We start from the raw sequence: 9,927 nt of genomic DNA, 5'->3' as shown, positions 1-9,927 counted from the left end.
TCTAAATGCACACTCACACCACCACCCCGCACAGATCACCTCAGTGGCCAAAACTCTCATCACCAGAACCAAACGCCTAGCTGACCATGAGCACTTAAAAACTGAATTGAACAAACTCAAAGATGTATTAATTTCTAATGGATTTGAAAGGAAAACAATCACAAACCTAATAAAAAAAGAGACACCCCCCAAAAATCAAGATCAAGAACAGGACAATGGTACCACCCTCCCCCCTTACATCAAGGGCACCACAGACAAAATTAGTAAAATTCTGCACAAACATAACATCAAAACTTCATTTTTCACTAACCAAAAAATATCAAATATCCTAAGGAACCCAAAAGATAAAATCCAATTAGAACACCAAGGAATCTATGAAATCCCTTGCAAAACATGTGCAGCCACATACATTGGACAAACCAATCGAAGAGTAAGTGCACGCATTGCAGAACATAAGAATGCAGTTAAAAAAGAAGAAAAGACTTCCTCCCTTGTCCAGCACGTTAAAAAAACAGGGCACGAAATTGACTTTGAAAAAACCAAATTACTTTCCAAAACAGAAAATTTATATAGAAGAATTACTTTAGAAGCTATAGAGATTGAGAAACACCCCCTCTGCATGAATAAAAGGGACGATACGTCCCGCCTACCAGAGATTTGGAAACCAGCCTTAAACAAAAAAACACTTCATAATAATCACCATGTCAAACATTCTAGTAATTATGATTCCACCAACCAATCAGATCACTAAAACATAGTCACCCAATCTATTTGCTACATTCAAACCAAATCTCCACCCCTAACACTATATACAAAGAAGAAATGGCAGTTGCAAACATTCCATATTTACAACAGCACGAAGCTTGAAACTTCAGCCTGATGATGGTGAATGTGATTTCACCGAAACGTCGCATAGACACTCAAAATATTACACGGGGCAAAACCCGAACTCAGAACAATCTACATATATATGTATGTATGTATGTATGTATGTATGTATGTATGTATGTATGTATGTATATGTATATGTATATATGTCACATGTTTTGGCTGAATTTTAAAATTAAGGGAGACTAGGATAGATCTATTTCGGCCTTATTTTGGCCTCATCAGCTAGCCATACCCACTGGGACTTGAACTTGCAACATTTGCCTTGTAAGGCAGAGAATTAACCTCTAGGCTACAGTATCCAATCCTTTCAGCTCTGCACCAGGGAAGGGTTACATTTTGTGTCGAATCACCCTGGTATATTGAAGGAACATCACAGCTCCTTTTTTGCCTCTCGGCAAATAATATATATATATGATAATGGATAGATGGATAGAGAGAGACTATAGATACATAGATTGCATAGATGGATGGACAGACAGAGAGACAAAGAGCAAGCCAAAGCAAATAGTCAACACTGTTGAGGACTTGCACAAGAGGTCCCTCTTTATTTACCACCCCCCTCCTTGAGCATTGGAACCTGGTTTCTGGGGCTGCAGCCAGGGGCTGATCCCTTCCCCTCCACCGTGGGATCTAAACCACTTCTCAGCTCCTGATGGCGATTCTCTGGTTTCCTTTTTCTCTGCAGCCTGCTTGCCTTGCTCATCAGCAACGTGGTCAACTCGGCCATTAAGGACACCCTGCCCTCAATGGTGAGTGACCCCCAGATACCCACCGGGGGTGGGGAGGAAAGTTGGAAGAATAGATTTCAGATGAGCAGAGTCAAAAGAGACCTTGTAGGTCAGCGATGGCGAACCTTTTTTCTCCTCCGGTGCCAAAAGTGTCTGTGCGTACGCTATTGGGTGTGCACAGGTGCTCACATCCATAATTCTATGCCCCTTGCCCCCTGCACATCCGCGTACAACCCTCTCCTACTGTCCCGTCCTGCTGTGCATGCACGGACAACCCCAATGCTCGCCCTGTGTCCTGACTTCCAGTGGGCCTTTCGGGTGCATTTTTTTGCTCTCCCCAGGCTGCAGATGCTTTCGTGGAGCTTGGAGAGACGAAAAATGGACTCCCTCACTCCTCCAGAGGCTCTTCAGAGGCCAATAATAATAACAATGATAACAATGATAATAAATAATAATAATAATAAATAATTAATAATAATTAATAATAATAATAAATAATTAATAATAATAATTAATAATAATAATTAATAATAATAATAATAATAATAATAATATTTGCTGCTGCAAAAAGATCGCACAGACTGACTACAAGCATAGACATGATGCTGTGGCACAGATGATCCACTGGAACTTGTGCCGGAACTACCATTTACCAGTGGCAAAGAACTGGTGGGATCATAAGCCCGAAAAAGTGGTCGAAAATGAGCAAGCAAAACTACTGTGGGACCTTTGACTTCAGACTGACCGAATTCTGAAGCATAACATACCAGACATTGTGATCGTGGAGGAAAAGTATGGATCATTGACATCGCAATCCCAGGGGACAGCAGAATTGAGGAGAAGCAACTAGAGAAATTAGTGAAATATGAAGATCTAAAAATCGAGCTGCAACGACTCTGGCATAAGCCCGTGGAAGTGGTCCCAGTGGTACTTGGCAGCTGGGCGCAGGGCCAAAGGATCTCAGTGGACATTTGAAAACCATCGGAATTGACAAAATCTCCATCCGTCAATTGCAAAAGGCCCCTTTACTGGGATCGGCACACATAATTCGCCGCTACATCACACAGTCCTAGGTGCTTGGGAAGCGTCCGACTGGTGATGAAATACGAAATCCAGCATAGTGATCTCGTTTGTTGTGTTGTACTGACATGATGATGATAATAATAATAATAATAATAATAATAATAATAATAATAATAATAATTATTATTATTATTATTATTATTAATTAGATTTGTATGCCGCCCCTCTCCGAAGACTCAGGGTGGCTCACAACAATTAAAAAAAATGTACAAATCCAATATTTAAAACATAATTTTTTAAAAAACCCTTATAATAAAATAATCACACAACCCAATCAAACCATACATCAACCAAGTAGTTAGTGGAGGTGTCAATTTCCCCATGCCTGGCGGCACAAGTGAGTTTTCAACAACTTACAAAAGGCAAGGAGGGTGGGGGCGGTTCTGATCTCCGGGGGGAGTTTGTTCCAGAGGGCCGGGGCCGCCACAGAGAAGGCTCTTCCCCTGTGTCCCACCAGATGACATTGCTTAGTCGACGGGACCCGGAGAAGGCCAATTCTGTGGGACTTAATCGGCTGCTGGGATTCATGTGGCAGAAGGCGGTCCTGGAGGTATTCTGGTGCAATGCCACGTAGGGCTTTATAGGTCATAACCAACACTTTGAATTGTGACCGGAAACCGATCGGCAGAGCCTCCAAGCAAGCCAAAAATCAGTTAGGAAGGTTTGCGTGAGCTCAGCTAGGGCAACAGCTCACAAGCCAGCAGATATGGCTCCACATTCTACCTGTGGCACATGTGCCATAGGTTTGCCATAACTGCTGTAGGTCATCTAGTCCAGCCTGTCTTCTGTCACCTTTTCCTCGGGATCCCATCTCCAGCCTAGAGAGTTGAAGCGCCAGAAGAGACGTCTAGAGAAGCGATGGAGGAAGAGTAAGTCCGAATCCGATCGAACCACTTGTAAGAGCTTTTATTAAGACTTACAAAGTGGCGCTCAAGGCGGCAAGATGCGCGTATCATTCCGCCTTGATTGCATCAGCGGAATCCCGCCCGGCCGCTCTGTTTAGGGTAACCCGCTCCCTTCTTAATCAGGGGGGAGTTGGGGAGCCCTTACAGAGTAGTGCCGAGGACTTTAAACACGTTTTTCGCTGATAAAATCGCTCGGATCCGGGCCGACCTCGACTCCAATTGTAAAACAGAGTCGACTGACAACGAGTCAGTCGAGGTGACTGGGGCTAAACGTCTTTGTCCATCTGTCTGGGAGGAGTTTGACTTGGTGACACCTGATGAAGTGGACAAGGCCATTGGAGCTGTGAGTTCTGCCACCTGTTTACTGGATCCGTGTCCCTCTTGGTTGGTTTCGGCCAGTCGAGAGGTGACACGGAGCTGGGCCCAGGAGATTACCAACGCTTCCTTGGGGAGGGGAGTTTTTCCAACACTCTATAAAGAAGCGCTCGTGCGCCCCCTCCTCAAGAGGCCCTCCCTGGACCCAGCCGTACTCAACAACTATCGTCCAGTCTCCAACCTTCCCTTCATGGGGAAGGTTGTCGAGAAGGTGGTGGCACTCCAGCTCCAACGGTCCTTGGAAGAAGCCGATTATCTAGGTTCCCAGCAGTCGGGTTTCAGGCCCGGTTACAGCACGGAAACTGCTTTGGTCGCGTTGATGGATGATCTCTGGCGGGCCCGGGACAGGGGCTTGTCCTCTGTCCTGGTGCTTCTTGACCTCTCAGCGGCTTTCGATACCATCGACCATGGTATCCTTCTGCGCCGGCTGGAGGGGTTGGGAGTGGGAGGCACTGTTCTTCAGTGGTTCTCCTCCTACCTCTCCGGTCGGTCGCAGTCGGTGTTAGTGGGGGGTCAGAGGTCGACCTCTAGGTTTCTCCCTTGTGGTGTGCCTCAGGGGTCGGTCCTCTCCCCCCTGCTATTTAACATCTACATGAAACCGCTGGGCGAGATCATCCAAGGGCATGGGGTGAGGTATCATCAATATGCCGATGATACCCAGCTTTACATCTCCACCCCATGTCCAGTCAACGAAGCAGCGGAAGTGATGTGCCGGTGCCTGGAGGCTGTTGGGGCCTGGATGGGTGTCAACAAACTCAAACTCAATCCAGACAAGACGGAGTGGCTGTGGGTCTTGCCTCCCAAGGACAATTCCATCTGTCCGTCCATTACCCTGGGGGGAGAAACATTGACCCCCTCAGAGAGGGTTCGCAACTTGGGCGTCCTCCTCGATCCACAGCTCACATTAGAGAAACATCTTTCAGCTGTGGCGAGGGGGGCGTTCGCCCAGGTTCGCCTGGTGCATCAGTTGCGACCCTATTTGGACCGGGAGTCACTGCTCACAGTCACTCATGCCCTCATCACCTCGAGGCTCGACTACTGTAACGCTCTCTACATGGGGCTACCTTTGAAAAGTGTTCGGAAACTTCAGATCGTGCAGAATGCAGCTGCGAGAGCAATCATGGGCTTTCCCAAATATGCCCATGTCACACCAACACTCCGCAGTCTGCATTGGTTGCCGATCAGTTTCCGGTCACAATTCAAAGTGTTGGTTATGACCTATAAAGCCCTTCATGGCACCGGACCAGATTATCTCAGGAACCGCCTTCTGCCGCACGAATCCCAGCGGCCAGTTAGGTCCCACAGAGTGGGTCTTCTCCGGGTCCCATCAACGAAACAATGCCACTTGGCGGGACCCAGGAGAAGAGCCTTCTCTGTGGCGGCCCCGGCCCTCTGGAACCAACTCCCCCCAGAGATTAGAATTGCCCCTACTCTCCTTGCCTTTCGTAAGCTACTCAAAACCCACCTCTGCCGCCAGGCATGGGGGAATTAAGACTTCTTCTCCCCCTAGGCTGATACAACTGTATGTATGGTATGTTTGTACGTATGTTGGTTTTATACATTTAAGGGATCTTAAGTTAGTCTTTTAGTATTGGATTTTTTACTGTACATTGTTCATGATTGTTGTTAGCCGCCCCGAGTTTTCGGAGAGGGGCGGCATATAAATCCAATAAATGAAATGAAATGAAATGAAATCTGGAATAATCCCAGAACAGAGAATCCTAAAAGCCCAGAGGGGACTTTAAAGGGCATCTAATCCACCCCCCTGTCTGAACTGGAAAACCTATACCCATGGTTCTCCACCTGTTGCCCATTTATGTGGTCACGGGGGGTCCAGAAAAATCTTGAAGAAATATTATGATTTACATAGAAACATAGAAGTCTGACGGCAGAAAAAGACCTCCTGGTCCATCTAGTCTGCCCTTATACTATTTCCTGCATTTTATCTTAGGATGGATATATGTTTATCCCGGGCATGTTTAAATTCAGTTACTGTGGATTTATCTACCACGTCTGCTGGAAGTTTGTTCCAAGGATCTACTACTCTTTCAGTAAAATAATATTTTCTCATGTTGCTTTTGAACTTTCCCCCAACTAACTTCAGATTGTGTCCCCTTGTTCTTGTGTTCACTTTCCTATTAAAAACACTTCCCTCCTGGACCTTATTTAACCCTTTAATATATTTAAATGTTTCGATCATGTCCCCCCTTTTCCTTCTGTCCTCCAGACTAGACAGATTGAGTTCATAAAGTCTTTCCTGATACGTTTTATGCTTAAAACCTTCCACCATTCTTGTAGCCCGTCTTTGGACCCGTTCAATTTTGTCAATATCTTTTTGTAGGTGAGGTCTCCAGAACTGAACACAGTATTCCAAATGTGGTCTCACCAGCATTCTATATAGCGGGATTATAATCTCCCTCTTCCTGCTTGTTATACCTCTAGCTATGCAGCCAAGCATCCTACTTGCTTTCCCTACCGCCTGACTGCACTGTTCACCCATTTTGAGACTGTCAGAAATCACTACCCCTAAATCCTTTTCTTCTGAAGTATTTGCTAACACAGAACTGCCAATGCAATACTCAGATTGAGGATTCCTTTTCCCCAAGTGCATTATTTTACATTTGGAAACATTAAACTGCAGTTTCCATTGCTTTGACCATTTATCTAGTAAAGCTAAATCATTTACCATATTACAGACGCCTCCAGGAATATCAACCCTATTGCACACTTTAGAGTCATCAGCAAATAGGCAAACCTTCCCTACCAAACCTTCCCCTATGTCACTCACAAACATATTAAAAAGAATAGGACCCAGAACAGACCCTTGTGGCACACCGCTTGTAACCTGACTCTGCTCAGAATACTCGTCATTAACAATAACTCTGTGATGTCTACGCTTCAGCCAGCTGCAAATCCATTGAACTATCCAGGGATTAAGTCCAATCTTCACTAATTTATCTATCAGCTCTTTATGTGGAACCGTATCAAAGGCTTAAATGACGCTGATAATCCACTTAACAACACAGAGAAATATCATCAGAAATTACCTATCTATCTTTATCCTAACTGTAATAATTTTTATCCTTATCCTCTTCCCTAAAAGGACATACACTCCCTTTACAGGACCAAGTAAGAATTACTAAAACAGAAAATAGCACCACTATTAACCCTCAAGAACAAACTACCAAGCCTATCCCATCTTTAAAATAAAAAACACCACTCCCATTCACCTCTAAACACAATAAATCCTCTCAAATCACATTAATTAACAAGCTATCTAATCTTCCAACTACTACTACTAATCAAATAGCTAGGACAACCAGGACAAACTCAAAAACAACAAAAACCCTAACTCCCTCTCCTTTAAAAATATCTATTTTATCCTTTTCTACACTCACACAATAAAAATAGGATTTCCTGCTTAAGCAGGGGGTTGGACTTGATGACCTGCAAGGTCCCTTTCAACTCTAATCAATAAATACATCTTGTGGTGTGCTATTGTTCAGTGCAAAAAACCCTTACTCCCTGCGACAAAGCACATACCTAGGCGTCACACGTCCCCCAACAGCATCGCTCCACGACCCCCAAGGGGGCCCTCCCCACTATTTGAGAAGCACTGATCTAAAGGATCTTTGGGGATCTATTGGAAGCCAAAGCATTCATTCATTCATTCATTCATTTTATTTGTATGCCGCCCCTCTCCGTAGACTCAGGACGGCTAACAACATGTCCACAGTGGAGATGTTACGCTGGGTGACACCAGTGGTGGGATTCCAATTTTTTTTACTACCGGTTCTGTGGGCATGGCTTGGTGGGCATGGGCGTGGCTTGGTGAGTGTGGCTTGGATTGGTGGGTGTGGTGGGGGAACGATACAGCACAATCCCCATTTCCTCCCCGTCAGCTGGGACTCGAGAGGCAGAGAATAGATGGGGGCAGAGCCAGTCGGTATTTACCGGTTCTCCGAACACAACCAGTTTCTCCAGAACTAGTCAGAACCTGCTGAAACCCACCTCCGGGTCAGACCCATCAATGGATAGACCCCAACTGAAGTTTCCAGACAATCTCCAAGGACAGACCCAAGAAGACACATGAGTTGGGAATTGTCCTGATGGTTCTCTATTGATTCCTTCAGCTCTTAGATGAAGGTCTATTGGTCCCAATGTGACCCTTCTCTCTCTCTCTCTCTCCCGACCCCCTTCTCTCCTTCCAAATTTCTGCTCTGTTCTAGTTGTGTCCCATATTTCAAGGCTGGTTCAACTTCGTGAATGAACAACTCCACACTCTCAATAGTAAGTTCTCTTTGTCGGCATAGGCGCACCTCGGGGTCCTTGGGCGAACTTGATTCTGAGGGGGATTCTTGAGCTTGGCAGTTTTCTTGCAGACCTTTCATGACCCAACTAGGGAACATCATCAATGCTAGGAGGGAGGGGGGTTTACAAGGACTGTGGAGCCCTTGCTGCTCTCGGAGCCTGGATGTTTCCTTGCAATGTTTCATTACCAAACTAAGGTACGTCATCACTGTTCGAAGGGAGTGGGGTATGGGAGGAAAAGGAGGGGGAGGATGAGGAAGAGGCGAAGAAAAGGGGAAGGAGAAGAACAAGGAGGACTGTAGGGTCCTTGGTGCTCTCTGAGCCTGGATATTCTTCTTGCAGACAGTTACACAGAAACATAGACATCTGACGGCAGAAAAAGACCTCATGGTCCATCTTGTCTGCCCTTATACTATTTCCTGTATTTTATCTTAGGATGGATCTGTGTTTATCCCAGGCATGTTTAAATTCAGTCCCTGGGGATTTACCAACCACGTCTGCTGGAAGTTTGTTCCAAGGATCTACCACTCTTTCAGTAAAATATTTTCTCATGTTGCTTTTGATCTTTCTCCCAACTAACTTCAGATTGTGTCCCCTTGTTCTTGTGTTCACTTTCCTATTAAATATACTTCCCTCCTGAACCTTATTTAACCCTTTATCATATTTAAATGTTTTGATCATGTCTCCTCTTTTCCTTCTGTCCTCCAGACTATACAGATTGAGTTCATGAAGTCTTTTCTTATACGTTTTATGCTTGAGACCTTCCCTCCTGAACCTTAACATATTTAAATGTTTCGATCATGTCCCCTCTCCACCTCCTTTCATTAGGAACATCATCCAGGAAGGGGGGGAGGGGAGGTCCATGAGCTGAACTGGGAAGGTTTCTCCAGTAATGTTCAAGTTACTTGGGTCGGGACTGAGTAGGTGCAGCCTTTCAGGAGAGGCAAGGTTGCCTCCTTACAAGTAGCCTAGCTGATCTGCAGTTGTACCTGCCTCCTTTTTTGGCTCTACATGTCTTTGAAAAGAAAGGGAGGATGAGGAGGAGATGGAGTAGAAGGACGGAAGGAAACAGAAAAAGAGATATTGGGAAGGGAGGAAGGGAGGAACGAATGAACATAGAGAAGGAGAGAGGAGATGGAGTAGGAGGATGAAAGGAAGGAAACAAAGAGATATTGAGAAGGAAGGGAGGGAGGGAGGAGTAGATGGAGTAGAAGGACGGAAGGAAACAGAAAAAGAGATATTAGGAAGGAAGGGAGGGAAGGAGGGAGGAGATGGAATAGAAGGACAGAAGGAAGCAGAGATATTGAGAAGGGAGGGAGGGAGGAGGAGGAGATGGAGTAGAAGGATGGAAGGAAGGAAACAGAGAGAGGAAGGAAGGAAAGAAGGAATAGAGGGAGGGAGGGGGAGAACGACAGCTGTGGGGTCCTTGGTGCTCTCTGAGCTTTATTGTTTTCTTGTAGATGTTTCATTATCAAGCTAAGTATCGTTATCAATGCTAGAAGGAAGTGGGGTATGCCAAGGGGGGTGGGAGTTAGGAGGGGAGAGATGACTGCAGGGTCCTCAGTCCACCTGGGACATTGCTCCCAGGTGGAAAGGGAAAGCAGAAACAACACAACAGCAGCGGAGTTGGAATG

General features: G+C 45.5%; 1 protein-coding gene across 3 annotated transcripts in view; it reads left to right on the top strand.

Annotated features, from left to right (window-relative positions):
* Positions 1–9,927, top strand: part of LOC139163523 (BPI fold-containing family B member 4-like) — a 34,228-nt gene that overhangs the window by 21,125 nt on the left and 3,176 nt on the right. For all 3 annotated transcript variants that reach the window (XM_070744337.1, XM_070744339.1, XM_070744338.1), the window contains 2 exons: positions 1,577–1,640; positions 8,212–8,272. In XM_070744337.1, coding sequence (XP_070600438.1) covers positions 1,577–1,640; positions 8,212–8,272 — 125 coding nt within the window. The remainder of the gene's footprint in view (positions 1–1,576; positions 1,641–8,211; positions 8,273–9,927) is intronic.

This window comes from Erythrolamprus reginae, chromosome 3, assembly GCF_031021105.1.
Source record: "Erythrolamprus reginae isolate rEryReg1 chromosome 3, rEryReg1.hap1, whole genome shotgun sequence".
Classification (NCBI taxonomy): domain Eukaryota; kingdom Metazoa; phylum Chordata; class Lepidosauria; order Squamata; family Dipsadidae; genus Erythrolamprus; species Erythrolamprus reginae.
Note: the sequence above shows the minus strand (reverse complement) of the source record. Positions and strands in the feature narration are given on the sequence as shown.